Source organism: Leptidea sinapis, chromosome 17, assembly GCF_905404315.1.
Source record: "Leptidea sinapis chromosome 17, ilLepSina1.1, whole genome shotgun sequence".
Taxonomy (NCBI): Eukaryota; Metazoa; Arthropoda; class Insecta; order Lepidoptera; family Pieridae; genus Leptidea; species Leptidea sinapis.
Window position 1 is genome coordinate 8151776 of NC_066281.1, and position 20326 is coordinate 8172101.

At 35.9% G+C, this 20326-nt stretch overlaps 2 protein-coding genes across 3 annotated transcripts; one reads left to right on the forward strand and one right to left on the reverse strand.

Annotated features, from left to right (window-relative positions):
- The first annotated feature begins 283 nt into the window (after positions 1 to 283).
- Positions 284 to 7057, forward strand: LOC126969040 (DNA topoisomerase 1). 2 transcript variants are annotated; one of them, XM_050814322.1, is made up of 10 exons: positions 284 to 404; positions 699 to 859; positions 1023 to 1376; positions 2277 to 2352; positions 2592 to 2756; positions 2931 to 3027; positions 3487 to 3643; positions 4431 to 5728; positions 5858 to 6134; positions 6212 to 7057. In XM_050814322.1, exons 1-10 carry the CDS (start codon positions 363 to 365, stop codon positions 6312 to 6314), a joined length of 2730 nt encoding a protein of 909 aa, XP_050670279.1. In that variant the 5' UTR covers positions 284 to 362; the 3' UTR covers positions 6315 to 7057. The 2 variants fall into 2 exon arrangements, with proteins under 2 accessions (XP_050670279.1, XP_050670280.1); XM_050814323.1 differs by lacking the exons at positions 284 to 404; positions 699 to 859; positions 1023 to 1376; ... (2 more) ...; positions 2931 to 3027; positions 3487 to 3643 and adding an exon at positions 4197 to 4360.
- On the reverse strand, positions 7058 to 20243 carry LOC126969047 (ATPase WRNIP1-like). The gene is made up of 8 exons (XM_050814337.1): positions 19886 to 20243; positions 19611 to 19814; positions 19327 to 19499; positions 18958 to 19215; positions 18267 to 18423; positions 17536 to 17719; positions 8556 to 8801; positions 7058 to 7214 (listed from the first exon to the last, which is right to left on the reverse strand). The coding sequence occupies exons 1-8, from the start codon at positions 20123 to 20125 to the stop codon at positions 7105 to 7107; spliced, it is 1572 nt and encodes a 523-aa protein (XP_050670294.1). The 5' UTR covers positions 20126 to 20243; the 3' UTR covers positions 7058 to 7104.
- Between the last annotated feature and the right edge of the window lie 83 nt (positions 20244 to 20326).

Here is a 20326-nt window from a genome sequence, read left to right on the forward strand (position 1 = left end):
CAAGTTTAACAATTTCAATAAATAGTTCAACTTAGATTAGTTTAACTTACCGCTTCTGTCGGGCGCCCCGCGACGCACATGTTTTTCATTGTATTTTTATATACTTCAACAACATCGGCTCCTATTAAAATATAATTACTGTCAGATTATATTTGTGTTCATAATAATTGATAACATTTACTTCTTTGAAAGTGTGTCTGTCTCTCCTGCTTACTAGTCGTAACATTATCATAGTATCATTTTTCATCTAAGCCTCTTGCTATTGCGTTTTATTTGTGTACCTAATCTTTGGTCACTCGCGATCCGTACGCCGTGCCGGCTTCATGTGATTTTATTGTAGACGTTGCTTGCACGTAGACAAAATGAGTGTCGAAAATCCCACAAGTGATAATGATTGTGACTCCGTAAGTTATCAAATTATATCCATTTTTGTTTTCTGGTTGTATATCATTGGAAAATTAATGTTTGCGAGAGAATTGTAATAACATTCATTTATCATTGTTCCACATTGAAAAATTTTCTAAGTCCCAATATGGCGACTGTAATACTTCTTTCAATTGAATACAAGCCAAGCTTTTCTGGGTTTCTATTTAAATTTGACTAGATTTAATTGAATCCAAAATTTTCGCCTTCTATACAAGGAACTTGTTAAGGTTTGGCATTTAGTACATTGATTGTGATAAGATATTTATTTTCAGAGAAAGGTAAATGGGAATAAATCTGAACACGTGAATGGAATGCATAATGGCTATAGTAGTTCTGAAAAGCACAAAAGTAGCCACAAATCTTCAAGCAAGGATAAGCACCGTGATAAAGAACGCGACCATAAAAGCTCTTCCAAACATAGCAGTTCAAGCAGGTACCCATAATTTTCTAGAATAATCCCCACGCAACAGTCCTTTATATTTGTATGTATATTTACCGAGTAGGTAATAAGGTATATAGTTCTCAAGAAAATAAGTACGAGCTACAACCTAATTGTTTTATATTAAATGCAATCTATAAAACTTTATTCTTTCCAGAGACAAAGAGAAGCATTCAAGCAAAAACCATAGCAGTTCCCATAAATCTTCTAGCAAGGATAAGGAACGTGAGAAAGAGCATGATAAAAATAAAGATAGATCAGAAAAGGAGAAAGACAACAAGGATAAAGATAGGCATAGGAGTGATAAAGATAGGCATAGAAGTGATAAAGATAGGCATAGGAGCGATCGAGACAAACATAGGTCAAGTGATGGAGACAAAAAACATTCATCTTCATCTAAAGACAAGGAACATAAATCAAGGGATAAAGACAGAGAGAATGATAAGCACCGTAAAGAGAAAGACAAACACAGAAGTGATAACTCTAGTTCCAAGGATAAAGAAAAGCACAGGTACCTAGTCATTGTTATATTGTCCTTTGTAACTTATTACTAGAGACATTTTTGTTGCAATTTATATTACAGTGCTGCTGCAACTGAATCTGTAAGATTCAGTTATGATTACAAAAATAGGTAAACCTGGTGAGAGTCCACTCTTCTCGCCTTTGTTTCCGAAGCAGTGGTGGCAATGTTAGAAGTGACATCTAAAATAATTCTAAAGGAATCATTTTTGAGAAAGTGAATGCCTACTGTTTATGTTTCTTGACACAAATATTAGTAAAAGTGTAGTTGCGTGATTCTGGATTTTTATAAATAAATATTTTATTTATGAAATACAAAGAGCAATGCTTTATTGAATATATCAATGTTCCATTTATCCACCCTTAATTATATGCATACATAATATACAAATTTATTTTGAAACTCAATATTCTGCAAGTGGAATAAGACTAAATTAAATCCTATAATTGGACAGCTAAAGTAGCTATTACTTTCTGTGCTACGACTCTTTATTCTGTGCCTAAACATTCATATTTGTAGCTACAATAATATTATTTAATAAAGTTTAACTTAACTAGCATATGGTAAACCAGTTTTGGTATTTAATAACACAAGCCATCCAACAATATGCAATAATGTATATTAATATGTATTTCTCTATTGCAAATAATTGTTTACTGAAACAGTTAAATAATACCCATAATTTCTTTACTAAAATCTTTTATATCTAGTAATAGCACATGAAAATCTGTCAATAATTTACTGCCATTTTGGTTACTTCACTTACACATTTGACATTTCTACATGATTTTTTTATGGACATGATACTTTTTTACCTTTAATTATTAGGCCATTGAAGAAAGAATATGATTATAATATTATGATAAAATTATAATTCTTTTTTTTTTTCAGTAAACATAAAGAGAAGAGCAGTAGCAGTGAAAAACAGGAAAAAATTAAATTGGAGCCTGAAGAGTATAAGGAAATTGTTAGTATTTTTTGACACATTTAAGTATTAATGAATGCATATTAATTTTATTACTTAGTATTAATGTACTTGTTTTTTATCACTCTTAGAAATAAAAGAGTGTGTTCCATTTTTCATCACTTTCGAGTGCTTGTATTTTCTCTAGATCCCTTAGAAGACATAAGTTGTTTGAAAGACACAGTTTAATGATTTTGTTTAATAAGAAGTGCACATGTATTTTGAACTATTGAATATTATAGGTGACTACAAACAACCTGAAACAAGAAATAAAAGAAGAAAGTGAAGATGGATTTATGGGTGGCAATACAACAGTCTCGTCATGTGACTATTCTCTTTCTCAATTCAAGGATGAACCCATGCTTGAAATGGCACCAGAAGAAAGTGATGAACAAGAAATGAGTCTGGTTTGTTATAGTTTATTATTTTTTATTAATTACAGCATCTATACTATTAATGTGTTGGTATTGTAAAGGTTTGCTGTGTATTGATTACAGTATAATTGTGACTTAAAAAAGCAACATTATTAGTGATAATATTCTAGTTTGTCAAGATAACCATGTTAATGTTTTATTTAATAGGCGGATCGTAAGACTGCCCATAAGCGTGCAGCCAGCGAGAGTCAAGAAGATATTCCTCTACTGCAGAGAAAAAAATCAAAGAAAAAGATTAAAAGAGGTAAATATAATAAAACTGTAAAAAAGTAAAACTTACATTGAATAGTTTGTAAAATAATACTTGCTGATAAACACCAAATACAGGAAAGTGGTGATAAAATCTATAAATAGATTTTATTTGAATTTCACATGAATATTAATAAAAGGTCTGAATTACATATAGGCATATATCATCACAGTAGATGCAGACATCATTCTGCTGCTTATACAGCATGTCTAAATAGACTTTGACCACTGTAAAAACATTGAAAAAAATTGAGATTTAGAGTTAACATCTATTTTGAGCAATGAACACACACTAACACAAGTGACATACAAATCGCGAGTGTAAGATGTAGCTTGTCACACACAGTAAAGTATGAAAACTGGCCTGTTTTTATTGGTTGTCTATAATAAGTTACAAAATTATACTCTCAACTTCAATTTGACACTATATTAATATTAATTATTTTATTGATAGAGCCTAGTTATAACAGTGAGGATGAAGAGGAAGAAGAAATTCCCAAAAAGAAGAAAAAGAAACCAGAGAAGAGAAAAAGTATAAAAACTGAAGAAAGTAGCAGTCCAGTAAAGAGAAAGAAAAAAGGAGAGGAGGAGGAACAGGAAGTTTGGAAATGGTAAAGTTTATTTTAAAGTTGTTCTTCATAGTTTCTAGTTCCATTTACTGATGATGTTCTAAGGCTTTGGTGGTGATCACTTGATCAGGTGACTAGCTGGATTGTCCTCAAATTTCACTCATACAGTAAAATATTAATAATTAGAACTTAAATAATCACATACTAGTTTTGTATATCAATACAATATATTCTTAAATTAGAAAAATATCTCTGTGCAGACCAGGAATAATAAAACCGAAATATTGTGTTTCCCTTTTTAAAATTCGATTGGGGATGGATGACTTAAATGAGTTCCGTTTACTTGGCCTGGCGTTGGCGTGTACCAAATACAAATAGTGGGTGATTCTTATATTCCCTTAATATTGTATCAGTATGTCAATCCTCGAAATACAATTTCTTGTGTTAAAAAGAGACATAATCCTAATAATGTAGTTGTGTAACAATAGATGGCGCTGTAGTTTTACAGACTTCATTCTTTCATCATTCATGACTCAATCTTTACAGTGACAGCGAAATGTCAGTGTCACTATGCCAAGACATAATTTTCGGTATCCTGTCATTTGTCCATGACATCTGTAATGTGTTTGAGGTTATTAGATGGTATCGAAATATGTTATTTATTTCTGTGCGATTAAGATTTTTTGATGTTAAATCAATACTTAGGCAAAGTTCTCTGAACACTGTTTTTATTAAATATTTACGAATACCGCGTAAAAAGTACTTGCCACTTTCATTTATTGTTATTTACTAATTTGTTAAATCTTTTAAAAACATTTTTCATATTTAGGTGGGAAGAAAAGAAGAAAGATGATGGAACTAAATGGCAGTTCTTGGAACACAAAGGGCCATTGTTTGCACCTCCTTATGAACCATTACCAAGTAACGTAAAATTCCGATATGACGGAAAAGAAATAAGGCTCTCCGAAGAAGCAGAGGAAGTAGCCGGTTTCTATGCTCGCATGTTGGATCACGATTACACGACCAAAGCAACATTTAATAATAATTTCTTTCACGATTGGAAAAAAGTTATGACATCGGAAGAAGCCAAACTCATTAAAGATCTGTCTAAATGTGACTTCAAAGAGATGCAAGCCTACTTTCAGATGTTATCAGAAAAGAATAAGAATCGTACAAAAGAAGAGAAAGCTGCACTCAAGGCCAAAAATGAAGAAATACAAAAGGAGTTTGGTTTTTGTATTATTGATGGACACAAAGAAAAAATTGGTAATTTCAGAATTGAACCTCCTGGTTTGTTCAGGGGGCGAGGTGAGCATCCAAAAATGGGTATGTTAAAAAAACGTGTTATGCCAGAGGATGTTTTGATTAATTGTTCAAAAGACAGCAAGATACCTAAACCTCCATCAGGTCATAAATGGAAGGAAGTAAAACATGACAACACTGTCACTTGGTTGGCGTCATGGACCGAAAATGTACAGAGTCAAGCTAAATATGTTATGTTAAATCCAAGTTCAAAATTGAAAGGTGAAAAAGATTGGCAGAAATATGAAACCGCTAGAAAACTACATAAGTGTATAGATAAAATAAGAGATCAGTATAGACTTGATTGGAAGGCCAAAGAAATGAGAGTTAGACAGCGTGCAGTGGCTTTGTATTTTATTGATCGTTTGGCCTTAAGAGCAGGAAATGAGAAAGATGATGATCAAGCTGACACAGTAGGTTGTTGTTCCCTTAGAGTAGAGCACATTGAGCTGCACAAAGAGAAAGATGGCAAGGAGTTTGTTGTTGTATTTGATTTCTTGGGTAAAGATTCAATTAGATACTACAATGAGGTTCCAGTAGAGAAAAGAGTTTTTAAGAATCTTGAATTATTTATGGAAAATAAAAAAGATAGTGATGATCTTTTTGATAGGCTGAACACACAAACTTTGAATGAACACCTGAAAGATTTGATGCCTGGACTCACTGCTAAGGTTTTCCGTACATACAATGCATCTATTACATTGCAAAGGCAGTTAGAGGAGTTAACTGATCCTGATGCTTCTGTTCCCGAGAAGATTCTTGCATACAATAGAGCAAATAGAGCTGTTGCTATACTCTGTAACCATCAACGTGCAGTGCCAAAGGGTAAGATTTTTTTATATTAATTTACTCTACCATTTAAATTTGAAATAATTATAAAGTGTTATTATTCAACTAAAAAGACCATTTACACTTGTATTGTTATTAAAAATAATTTCATTAATAACTTTTTAGGTCACTCTAAGTCAATGGAAGCCTTGAAAGAAAAGATACAAGCTAAAAGAGATCAAGTTGATGAAGCTGAAGAAGATGTAAGGCAAGCGACTAAAGATGCAAAACGAGGTTCGGTGAAGGAAAAACTTGCCTGTGACAAGAAGAAAAAGGCATTGGACCGTCTTAGAGATCAATTGAAGAAGTTAGAACTGCAAGAAACTGATAGAGATGAAAATAAAACTATTGCCCTTGGCACTTCCAAACTTAACTACCTCGATCCTCGTATTTCAGTATCATGGTAAGCATTTTAACTATATACTAACACTATGATACACATGTTAACTCTTACTATATATTTGTTTTCTTTTATTATAGGTGCAAAAAACATGGGGTCCCGATTGAAAAGATATACAATAAGACACAGCGTGATAAATTCCGTTGGGCTATAGATATGGCCGGGCCGGATTATATATTCTAATAATTCTTTTAGCGTTAGCTATTTTTTGTATTTTGTTTTATATTTCAATACTGTGACAGACTTTGTGTTAGGTTTTCATTTACAAATTATTTATTGTTTTATGAATTTATGACAACTAAAATCATTTGAATGTCAAACACATACATGTTAGTGCATTACAATTATAAAATCTAGTTAAGGTAGGATACAAATCAGAAGTCTGATTCTAAATTATCTTGAAAATTAGTTTCCTTTAGTATTCATAGAATTTGTACAAAATGATTGCTATTCATTTGTTCAGTATCAATCAATTTGAAATGGCAATTAACTGATTCAGCATGTGTGTATGTTTAGTTAAAATTTGTATGTGTGAATGAGGAATGGGTAACAACTTTCTTGTCTGTAAATATTAATAAATCTGATTTAGTATAATTAATGTTAGTAAATATGTAGTGTGTTTTCTTTAAATCACATTCAGCTGTCATTTTGTCTTGTCAGTATGGACTTAATATTTTAAGTCGGAAAGAAAGCAAATTTTGCACAATGTGCAACATGTATGTTGTAAATCAGTAAAATAGGTTACTTTAGTAATAAATATAATATCAACTAAGTTTATCTGTGTTTGTAGTATCTATAGAAGCGGGGTACAATGTGTAGATAGATACATTTGTGTTACAAAATCTACTTGTTGTAAATAGACAATTTATACCGTGTCATTAAAAATTGTGAAATGAGATTATGCGAATAAAAAAATTACACAGATATTTTTGTTTTTTATTTTGTTAACATAAATGATATAAATGAATTTTTATCAATCACCATTATCATGAACATTGAAAAAATTTGTGTTTTCTAAACCCTGTGGCATATATGTCAAACCAGATTCATTCTTATGCTGTGTATTATATCCTTTGCCATATCCTGAAACAAAAAAGGTGGGTAGATATAACTTTAAAATAGAAGTAATATAATGCTAATGTCAATTATAATGTATGGATGATTTCTATACTTTCATAATATAAAAGGACAACTATAGTTGGGGTATTATTTATCCATTTAAGAAAAACAATGTTAACTCAAAATAACTAGATCCCCTCTTATAACGTCAACACCTTTATCTGAGACTGACAATTTTCTTGATTACTGCTACTATGGGTACTAGGTAAGTATATTACTTTTAGTCTGTTTTACTTGCTCATAATTTCGAAGGGGAAGTAAGTATCTAGCTAGTTATTTAGTTAGCCTGCAAATATCATTATTATAACGAAATGTCGATCCCCTTTGTTGTAGATATATATTTTTTATTTAGTTGAGTATGACAACTGATATGATGTGGGGCAGTTAAGTTTGCCCGCAAACTGATCAGACTGTCATAGCCCCTTAAACAATCATCTATCTACCATAGGTGTAACAGAGCCCCTTATGTAGAGGATGCAAGGAGGCAGAGGAAACGCCAGAACACGTGCTTATATATTGAGGGAGTGTGGCGGAACAGCGGTCACAAATTCTCCAGCATTGGTTCTGGATGCCTGTAGCAATTTGAAAAGGATGCTAGATTTTTGGGACGATCCGGGGCCCAGATGATACACCAGGGCACCATTTAAAACACCCATAATTGAAAATTTAGCAAGATTTGTCAATCTAGAAGCTGAGTAATCGAAGATATAAAAATGAGGTTATGTCTTAACTATAATATGTTGACAGCTGATTATTACTGGATACATACAACTTCATCTTAATGTTATTTTAATCGATTTTCTTTATTAAATTTTTATCGATTGCAAAATGAGCTAGTTTTTTGTATTTTACATCAGAAAAATATACTCTTTTTTTTAAAAGTACCTATATTTCAACTTGTTAACATCAGGCCCAAAAGTCCCATTCTCCTTTTGGATACTTCTCGTTTAATTTAAAAAAAGTTATTGATTTCATTATACTAATAAGGTAACGTACTTTAGATATTATTTTAATTGTTTAATATCTGTAATAGTTACGGTTCGACTAGTCACTATAACGTATATATATAGTATATAGTCAGTATAACGATTACACTCTGTATAGTTTGAAGTTTACTCCAACTAAAGTGAGGCTGTGCATTTCACGAACCTTGGTATTGTGAATGGTTGTTGATTAACTAATATTGGAATGTTTTTAACGTATTTGCATATTATTACGTTGCTCAATTCCTACTACCCAGAAAATATTTCAAGAACAGTACCTACCTCTCATACCAATTTGAAGAAGTATAATTGGATGACTCACCTAGTTCCTTCATTAGTTTGGTGGGAGCATTACATAAATGCAAGGGTACAGATGGAAGCGGTCCTCTTGAGTTGTTCAATGTGCGTTGGACGTTCTTCATAGCGTGGTATACTTCGGTGCTTTTAGGTGCGCGAGCCAATCTCACGGCGCACTGTGCCAATAACACATCGCACTCGGGCATTCCTATGTGTTGGCAGCCTTGTAGGCATGCTACAGCCTCCACGACTGCATTCGGGTCTCCTAATCCTGTACAATAATTAATCAAATTCTTTGGATATGATTTTACAAATATCTACAGAAAGTAGACGCATTTTTTCCAAGGAGGTGTACTTAGTCCCATCGAAGTTTCTCTGATGTTGGAGATATATAATATTGGTAGAAGCCTTATTTACACAATAAGAAAGGACGGCCAGATAAAGGTGTCCCTTGTTGTATTTCCATCACCTACCCTTCGTCCTTAGTTTGTAATTTTATTATTATATTTTTATTTTTACCCAGCTTGTGTCCTCTCTGGTTAACACCAGAAGACACAAGAGCATTAAGGTTTCTAGCGATAAACATTTATTAAATAAGCCTCGCAAAATAGAAATTATCACCGGTCAACAAAAACACATAAAATTTTTGCCCATGAGTTTTAGTATATCCTGATATACGCACATATATAAAAAAATGTGGTTACACATCGATAATATTTGCTTTTTAAGAACTTAGAGCGATTTTGGAGTGGTAGTGCCATTACACTACCGATATTGTGCCACCGAATTGGGCCGGCACCCCCGGAGAAATACCACTCCCCCACTCGAAACCGGCGTGAAATAGCGGCTATGCCACTGTGTTTCGTCCGGTGAGTGGGGTATCCGAAGGCCTACACCCCCCCTCCCAAATACAAATGGCAGCACAGACTAAAACGAGACTACTCCAGGACGGTACCAGGCTATGCAGCCCTGGAGAATCCGTCCCTGGGCGTCCACAATTAGGGCCTGTACCTAACAGAGGTTGCCCAGGCTGCCCCGCGTATTCTGGAGGGGGCAAATCTGCGCTGACTCGGGGCAAACAGAGCAGGAGGCTCAAACCACCCTCCTCCACACTAGCTGTGGACTTTTGCAACATCAGGGGGCTTCGTTCAAATTTAAATGCCGTCCACTTTTACCTGGAGACGGCGAAGCCAGCCCTGCTCTTTTTAACCGAGACACAGATATCCTCCCTGGCTGATTCATCTTACCTTTCCTATCCGGGGTATAATTTGGAACACTCCTTTATACCACGGGCTGGCGTGTGCGTTTACGTCAGGGAGGATGTCTGTTCTCGACGCCTGAGTTTTCTTGAAGGACAGGACCTATCCATCATCTGGCTGCGTGTACACTGCGATGACCATCCGCGAATCTACGCATGCCTGTATAGGTCCCATAGCGGTAACGCAGAGACTGACCGGCTCCTCGAACACATCCAAATGGCTACAGATTCCGTGCTTCCGTTGGAGCAGATCCCCACTGCAGAGATCGTGTTTCTCGGCGATTTTAACGCCCACCACGCCGAATGGCTAGGCTCACGTACCACCGATCATGCAGGGAGATCTGTTCATGACTTCGCCTTAGCATATGGTCTGACGCAACTGGTTATTGCGCCAACGCGAATCCCAGGTGTGCAAGATCATACACCTTCACTGTTGGACCTTCTGTTGACCTCACATCCGGACGGCTACCTAGTTTCCGTTGACCCTCCTCTGCGATCGTCGGACCACTGCCTGATCCGGAGCACCGTGCCGATCACGCGCCCAACACGGCCCCGCTCTTAGGCTGTCGCCGCGTGTGGCATGTGGCGTTGACCGCTCCTGCAAAATGGCCTCTCGCCGAAAGCAGGAGTGCTATCAGGCTTGGGTCAATGCGGTGGTATCTAAGGATGTGAATTCCAGCGAACTTAAAAAACACTTCAATCATGCCTCCAGGTCCTTCAAAAGAGTTATTGCTGACGCGAAGTCGAAGCACATTGGCAGAATTGGCGAGAGACTTGCACGCCTTCCCTCGGGAACTCGTGCGTTCTGGTCGCTCGCCAAGGCTCTTCTGCCAGCCAGCCATTTCGCCACTGCACAGGGATGATGACTCGCTGGCCCATGACGCGAAAGAGAAAGCTGATCTCCTGGGCTCCCTCTTCGCGTCCAACTCGACTTTGGATGACCAAGGTGCACCACCACCGCATATTCCGCGGTGCGATTCATATATGCCGGAGGTAAAAATTCGGCATGGTGCCACGCTTAAGGCGCTTCTCACCTTGGACATTCACAAATCAAGCGGGCCCGATGGCATTCCCCCGATAGTGCTGCGGACATGTGCTCCGGAACTGGCGCCGGTCCTTACCCGTCTTTTCCGGCTCTCCTACTCATCAGGCGTAGTCCCGAAATTATGGAAGGCGGCTTTAGTGCACCCGATCCCTAAGAAAGGTGTACGCTCAGATCCGTCCAACTACCGCCCCATTGCCATTACCTCCATTTTCTCCAAAGTAATGGAGTCCATCATCAACCGCCAGCTCTTGGGATACCTAGAGGGGCACCAGCTGATCAGCGACTGCCAGTACGGTTGCCAGGGTCGCTCAGCTGGTGATCTTCTTGCATACCTAATCCATAAATGGGCGCATGGGGTTGAGTCGAAGGGAGAGGCGTTGGGGGTGAGCTTGGACATAGCGAAGGCCTTCGATTGGTTGTGGCATAAAGCGCTTATAGCGAAAATGCCATCCTATGGGCTTCCTGAGAAGTTGTGCAAATTGATCACTAGGTTTGTGGCTGATCGGAGCATCAAGGTTGTTATCAACGGTGCATGCTCCGACTTAAAACCCATAAACGCTGGTGTCCCGCAAGGCTGTGTGCTATCCCCTACGCTGTTTCTTCTGCATATCAATGATATGCTGCAAATCAGCAATATTCATTGCTATGCAGACGACAGCACGGGGTATGCTTCCTACACCGGCAGTACCAACATGTCCCGGGATAGCGTCGACGAGAACCGGATCAAACTTGTGTCTGAAATCGAGACTATGCTTTGCAAAGTCTCGGAATGGGGCCGACAAAATTTAGTCCAATTCAACCCCAAGAAGACACAAGTTTGTGCGTTCACCACTAAAAAGTCTCCCTTTGTCGTATCCCTTCGATTCGAGATCACTCCTCTAACTGCCACAGCCTGTATTGGCATACTTGGATTGGACATACTTTGCATTTCTTGACACACCTGTTGTTGCGGATGTCCATGGGCGGTTGCCTCACCTCTCCCCATCCCGTGAGCCTCTTGCCCGTTTGCCCCCTCTCATATAAAATAAAAAAAAAAATCACCATTTTTGGTCTTCAAAATAGTATTAAATTACTATTAACTGCAATCAAATATATAAAAACCCAGTGGAAACTTATTGGGAGACTTCAAGGTGGTGTTTTTTGACTGGAATGCAAAGTGGACTCCTGTTATCTTGCCCAGTGGGATAGTAGAAATGAACCGACAAAATATTGGCCTATGAGGTAGCAAAATACAATACTAAATGGGAAGCAATTATCGATCCTGAAACTATATTAATGCCAGCATTGCATATTAAATTGGGTCTTATTTTAACAATTAATAAAGCCAAATCATGATTTGAGGAGTTTTTTTTAGCTTTCAGAAGCTTAAGTTAAAGCTGAAATCTTTTAGGCCATCACTGACATGATTACGAATTTTTCCATCATCAGATGTAGAATGACCTTAAATATGAATATATGTTACATTCTCATTTTGATAAATTTAAAGTATGTTAGCTTATTCGGAAGAACAAGAGGAACGCTTCCATCAACGTAAGTATAAAGGAATTTGAGAGTCGTTACCAACGCCAGTATACTGAAAGCATGATGACCTTATCATTGGTCTCCGCTGCGCTCCAACTAGTTACCGCACTACCTAAGGACAATAGCTTATTTATTACGGCAAATTTGTATTTTAGTGTGTATTGGCTAATAATTTGTAAAAAATACTTGTGTGCGTGGCATTGACACTCAATGTCATATTTCAAAGTTTGCAACTTATATACGCTTCGTGTTATTTTTCATTGAAATTAATAAAACGCAAAATACTTACCTACTGTGATTATATGTGATCCCAATGTCTTTCTTTTAGTATTTATTATTTCAACAAAATTTTACTACGCAACCCGGAATTTTAGTTTCAATTATTAGCAAAGTTTATCAGAACACGTGGGCACATCAACGTTCACACACATTGTTCGAGTCTGGCTCGAGTACGCCTGCGGTATCTAGTTGGAGCGCAGCGGAGACGAATCCTTAATCTAAGTGGGAGATTATACTTGGGGTTTAATAAGAGAAACTTCTAATAAAAATGACAGGAAAAGTAAAAGTTAATTTTTAACTGGATGGTCAGTATTTTTTAACAAGTCACCTCTATGTCAATTTTCTTTCATTGATTTAATTTAGCCATTTTCTACTTATAAAAGCAAACTCCGAACTTTTTTATTCTTATTTCTAGATATAAAAGCAATAAAATTAATTATGTATGTTTAACCCGTCCACAAAAATGGCGTAGGCAGGTGTTATTTTTAGTTACATCTAAGTTTTAATTTTGCACTAATTACAAGCGAGGAATTGAAATTAATACAATATTTTAAAGTTAAGAAATCTAAAGGGTTGCAATGAGAACACCATTCTAACTATAACGTTGTAAAATCTGAATTTATTTTGTTGTTCTTAATTAAAGTGTGTGTAGTTTTAGAATTACCTGATACCACTAGTCAGTAGGTACTTTATATGCATATTTATATTTCTACAACTACAAAATGCTGACAAAACAAGGTAAACCTATAAATACATAACCATAGATAAATTTCGTTCAGCACAAAAAGCCGTAATAATAAAGTTATTGAGCGAGTTCATGAGGTTCGTAATCTAGGAATAATATTTGATGAGAATCTTAGATTCGAGAAACATAAACTCTACTGTACTATATCGCATTAGGAACTATTTAAATACAAATCTTCGTGTCAGGTTGTGTGATGCTTTCGTACTCTCTAAATTTAACTATAATGACACTACGTATGGTCCTAGACTACGAGGCCACACCAAAAGTACTATACAGCGAGTGCAAAATGCCTGCGCCCGGTTGTTGGAATAGTCCATACAGATTTCAAGTGAGTCCGTATCTTAGAGACCCTGCAAAGTGCAGACTTTCGATCGGCCGATAGTTTGATTGAGTTTGGCTGTTAAGTGCGCACACTGGCCCGACTAAACAGTTGGGTCTGTGATGAGTGCGCACACTAGACAACTATCGGCCGACAGTTTTAGGGACAATTTGCTATTAGTTTTAAATCGGCTATTGATGAGAGTGGTCGCATAACGAAAGATACACAATTTTCCAAAAGTATTATTATTGCTTATATATATTATTGCAGGTATTGCTTTTACACAACGGAGGAAGAGGATCAAGAAGAGAAATCGAGTATATTGGGTGCATCCTATCTACAGTGACAGATTATTGCAAGGACAATTTTATACTATGCAATCCAAATTACTAGATTATCCAAATAAATTTTTCGCCTTTTATCGAATGAGTATAACCAGTTTCAATGACCTTGTCAATTTAATTGGACTAGTAATAGCGAAAGATGATAATAATTTAAGACTTGCTATACCTGTGGAGGAGAGATTTAGCGTTACGATAAGGTAAGTAAACCAAAAATGTTTATGAATTATTTTTTATTAAAATAAAATTGAATATTACAAATCGTATTTTTGTGAATCATCCGATAAATTAGAATAATAAGATTGAACTGTATCGTTGTAATTTCCTGGTGATGGAATAGCATGACGTGTGTGTGTATTCTGAACTAAAAGCTGGGATGGAGTGGATGTGGTGATGGGAAGGTGTTAGTCACTCGATTATATACTAGAAAAGAGGACAAGGGTAGATGTATTACATTGAAGTTAGATGTTGTTTGGAATGTAGACGGAGTACTTCTGGCCAGTCTTATCTGCTTAAAAATATTGAGTATACCAATCTTAGCATCAAAGTTTTTCTTCTGGGGTAAAATTTTTTAGTGAAGGGACAAGAGACAAGCCAATGTTTGTGTCTTCATCAACAATGGTAGTTTCATTAGCCTGTAATGCTCTTAATAATGCTTCATCTAAATCCGCTTGTTTCGGCACATTCGTCGTTTTCTTCTTCCGACGAATAGATAAGGAAGCAGAAGGGCCAGATTCGTCACCGTCTTCATCTTGTCCTTCCTCTTCAAAGATACCTTCTGTGGGTCGGTTTTCCATACATGGAAGTAATAATTGTTCGAAGTAGACATATTTACGCCTCTTTGTCGCAGCTTGTCCTGACTTTGTAATCTTCTGAGCATTGGGCTCTCTACGAAAACAAGTTCGTAAATTAGCCCATTTATTTTGTATATCACGACCTGAAAAAGAATAACAATTTAATTGGTTACAGATATCTGGCTACTGGTGCAAGTTTCAATGCATTGTCTTTTGATTATCTGATGGGTGCTTCGACGATACGAGACATTACCAAAACTACATGCAAATATGGAACATACTTCAACCCTTGTTTATGGCAACCAAAGAAGAAAATGATTGGATAAAAATCGCAGACGAATTCCAAAGTCGCACAAATTATACGCATGATACAACCAGAATATTCTGGATCATCATATTTTAACAACAAAAAATTTTTTTTCTTGCGTTTTAATACCTTGAACAGATGCTGATTATAAATTTGTATTTATAAATGTTGGTTCATATGGAACAGTTTCTGATTCAGAAATATTTAAAACATCTGAAATGGGAAAACGCCTTTTAGAGAACCGATTGAATATTCCCTCCGGAAGGTGTTTACCTAATAATGTTGACGGATAGGTTATTCCATTTTCTGTTGTAGGCGATGAAGCGTTTGGGCTCGGAAATCATATATTACGCCCTTATGCAAAAATAAATTTAAACTACACCAAGCGAATTTTTAACTACAGACAGAGGGCTCTTGTATAGCTCGACACATGGTTGAATGTACTTTCGGCATTCTCGTTAACAAGTGGCGTATATTTCATCGCCCAATTGACGTGGATATCAGTTTTTGTGTTCGAATTATTAAAGCTTCTTGTGTCCTTCATAATTATTTAAGTATAAGAGACCCCGCAAACTGCAGACTTTCGATCGGCCGATTGTTTGGCTGAGTTCGGCTGTTAAGTGCGCACACTGGCCCAACTTAACAGTTGGGTCTGTGATGAGTGCGCACACTAGACAACTATCGGCCGACAGTTTAGGGACGATTCGCTATTAGTTTTAAATCGGCTATTGATGAGTCTGGCCGACTAAACATACGGTGGTGTGCGCGCCTAGAAGAGCGCTGTACTGATTTAACAGTCGGCTGATAGTTTGCTGACGGTTCAGTTTGAAGGCAATCGTGTAGCCCATCAAACTTTTTTGTCGGCCCATATACAAATCGTTATAATTTGCGCACTCTCATACATCTTAATACTGATTAAGAAACCAACCAAACTGTCGGCCGATCAAAAGTCTGCAGTTTGCGGGGTCTCTAAAAGACGGAATAAAATTTACAGATACCCTCTACAATTGTTCCATGAATAACTTAATGATAAATGAGAACAACCGAGGAAGAAATAATATGAATGATGTTCGGTAGTACAGGTCGTCATACTTTATTTCTCCTGGAGGTTCAATTTTGTTGCCAATATAATAAAGTCTAATAATAATTTAGTCATAGTTGCCGGCAGAAGTAGAAGTAATCGCTGCCGCGACGTACCTTGCGGCCGGGTGGCGGCGCGAGTCTTTTCATTCGAAATACCTAAAGTTTCTCATAAATAAATATCGGTCTGTTAGGCGGTTAAGTTATCTTACCAATAATCTAATAAATCACGTGAATTTACGCTCACTACTCGTACTGACAACTACACATTAGGTAATTAAAATAAAAAAAAACATATATGTACTTACCTTGTTTTAATTTATCTTCGGAACTAACAGTACTGCAATCAGGAACAACTATTTCACAAACCTCCTCCCAGTTTTTTCTTTAGATTTGCATCTGAACATTCTTTTAAGGTTTTTTTATATAGCGCGGGTCTTTTTTCGACTTCTTACTGATTTGACAGTCGGCCGATAGTTTGCCGACGGTTCAGTTTGAAGGCAATCGTGTAGCCCATCAAACTTTTTTGTCAGCCGATACCGAATCGTTATAATGCACACTCTCATACATCTTCATACTGATTAAGAAACCAACCAAACTATCGGCCGATCAAAAGTCTGCAGTTTGCGGGGTCTCTTATAGAAGCCAATATTTTAAACATGGAAAGCCGGAGACGGCTACACTTCGCTTGTTTTTTGGAACTATAAAGACAAAAACGACAGCATATCTCTGTCAAAAAAACTATTTATTTTTTGGACCATATCTAAAAACAAGCGAGCAAACGCGGGAACAGAATAGAATATTTTTAAATAACTTTCAAATTTTAAAATTTGGAGCATTTTATTTTACTTGCCAGTACTTTTAAAATGTAGACAATAGTTCCTGATTAATTGAATGCATATAAAATTCTCTTGAGTTTTTTCGTAAATGAAACTGTTGTTTGAGTGGGAAAAGTTTACTTGTCGCACGCAAATTATACTTGGCACACGCAAAATCAGATAAAATTTCTAAAATAATATAAGTACTATTATTTAAGATTTCCGAAGTTGTACAAAAAAGTTTTGGATGCCCATTTTTTTGCAAATGCGAATTTTTTTTTAATTAATTTATTAACCTGATCCAAATAAAATTTGTGAACGTCGCGGGATTCGAACTCGCGACTTCTCGGATTCCGTTCGAGCACTCTTTGCAATTGTGCTAACCGGACGAGTAAGCACGGTTAAGTTTTGGTATATCTTGTCCAACTCTCAGGTTGTGGCTCCATAGAGGAACAGGATTCACATAAATATTAACAAGTTTTACCCTAGCAAGTGTACCTATGTCTTCGCAGGATGTTCTGATTAATCGTCGGGCGATATACAGGGGATCCTCTCCTGCGTGCAGCGCTCGTGTGGTCCAGTACAGGGCTGCATTGTCGTCGCTGGCACGAATGGACTTTTGTATGGCTGATATTATGTTATAATGCTCTTCTCCCTTACTATCATATAGAATATGTGTTCGCTGTCAAAATAATATTGTGTTACAATCGACGCGTACAAATTCACCACACGCTCGAAATACAATGATCTGTTTTGTCAAAAAGCGACAAAAATCCACATCTATGTACAAATTATATTTGTAACCAAAATTTATGAATGTTACGGGACTCGAACCCACGCCTCTCGGATTCCGAGCGCTCTTACCAACTGAGTGAATCGTTCAATTGAAAACCAATCTTAAATTTTGGTATGTCTTATTCAACTCTCTATGGCTCCATCACTTTAAAAATTACAAACTGTTTTGATTTGAAAGAGTGACATCACAAGTAAATTTCCTAATATGCAATGATGGATGGTGGGTCGAGCAGGTTATCAACTGTAAAGTAGATCCTGTAGAAGATTAGTAGATAAGTAATCACATACACTTCTTGTAATTAAATAAGCAATTTCTGCTGGTCACATTTGAAAGTCAACTGCAAATTGCAGATTTTTTTTTATTAAATACATATATATTATAATGCTGTGTAAAAATCTAAACTAAACTGAAACAGAATCGGAAAAATAGTCACCTTGATTCCTTCTTTCAAACTTTGCAAGCTAATTAACCCAGAAATTTGATTTGCTGCTTGGGACATTATAGTAAGCTCTAAAGCACCGAGAGCTATCCTTGCATCTCCATCACTCATTTCAGCCAACCATTTTAATGACTTTCTCTCTATTGAACATCTTAAAATAAACAAAAATAATAATATGATATGCACAAAATTTTCATAAATGTTATTCTTATTGTGAATTTTAAGTTGTTTGACAATTTCAACACAATCAATTGGATATGTGGTGCATACCCCAAGTGTGTTCATAAGCTTTCAATTTTTTTAACAATATTATTAGTAAAAATAATTTTCTTACATCATTAAAATGATTCATTTAGTGATAATTATTTAAAAAAATGTGACGAACAAACTTCCTACTTGTCACACATTTAATAATCTGTTTAATTATATTTATTTACCATGAAAACTTTTCAGATCTTTCAGTTCTTGTCAGCCACATAGAAGTTTTGGTTGATGCAAAAATAGCCTGCATATTGCATGAAATTACAGATCAGATTACGAATTAAGTCTAGATTACACTAGTTATGTGCTATACCCAATTTTTGTAGCTATTTATTACGGAGCTACCTTACTTTTACTAATCAACAATGTATGACAGATTCAGATGAACTAAAGCCTAAAACTTTTACAATTAGACCATACTCACCTAAAATCTTCCCCCATATCATTAACAGCTTCACCATTCAAATCATCAACAATCACAGCTTTTTCATTTTGAGCTATAGCTTTTTCTAAAATCTTAGTTACATCATTTGTTGATAGTTTTTGCAATACAATAACTTTACACCGACTTAGCAAAGCATTGTTCAAACTAAATGAAGGATTCTCTGTAGTTGCCCCAACTAATGAAATTGTGCCATTTTCAACATGAGGTAAAAATGTGTCTTGTTGTAGCTTGTTAAATCTGAAAGATTATTTTAATTATCAAAACCGCTACAATAGTTTTAATAACATTAAAAAACTAGTGACTGAGAGTAAATTTTGCTAATGTTCTGTAAAGTTCTTACAAACAAACCTGTGAATTTCATCCATGAATAATACAGTGTGCCTTTTGAATTGTAACTCATTTTTTGCAGCTTTTATAACTTCTTTTACATCATTAATGCCAACCATTACAGCCGATAACTTAACAAATCTAAGACTCTCCTGTTCCTTACAAATATTAGCAATGACATTAGCAATTGATGTCTGAAATAGATACTTTTATTGAAGTTTATTATTTGTTTTTTTTTGTCACAGTTGGGCTTGCATGAAAAGTCATACTTTCAAGCATATGGGTGGATTTGATATAAACTTTACCTTTCCACAACCTGGAGGACCCCATAGTATCATGTTTGGAATCTTTTTGTTGGAAAGCATAGACTGTAACAAGGATCCATTGCCAAATAACTCCTTATGTCCTACTATATCTTCAAGAATAATTGGTCTCATTAACTCTGCTAAGGGTACATTGCTTTTATTTAATACATTGCGATTGTCATTATATTTCAGTTTACTATGATTCTGTAATAGAGATTAAACAGTATGAAAATAGGAGATATTTCATATAAAAATTATAATCCAGAAAAATATACCCCAAATTGTGTTGATGATGACGAACTTTTGTTCTCAGTAATTTTAACACGCTTAAGTCGTGGAGAAGATTTCGACTCTGATTCAAATGGTGAATTCCTCTTAAAATTATTGGAATTGGAATCATTTTGCGATTCAGACAGGAATATGCATTTATTTACATGCGATTCTATTACATCTTTAGAAAATTCACTATTACAAACAGGACAAGGTACAAGATTATTAGAATTAATAGATGACATTTTTACTTTCGCTCAAACATTTATGAATTACTGTTTACACGACAGCAACCTGCTATGTTTTGAAAACTAAACTATTTACTTTATATAACTTTTTTTTATTCGTCCATAATGGGCACTTGAGTAGGCTTGAGCGGTTAAATCAATTGGAGGGTTGCATCTTTTCAATTTAAGTAGTATTTACATCCTCTTTGGTGAGCCGTG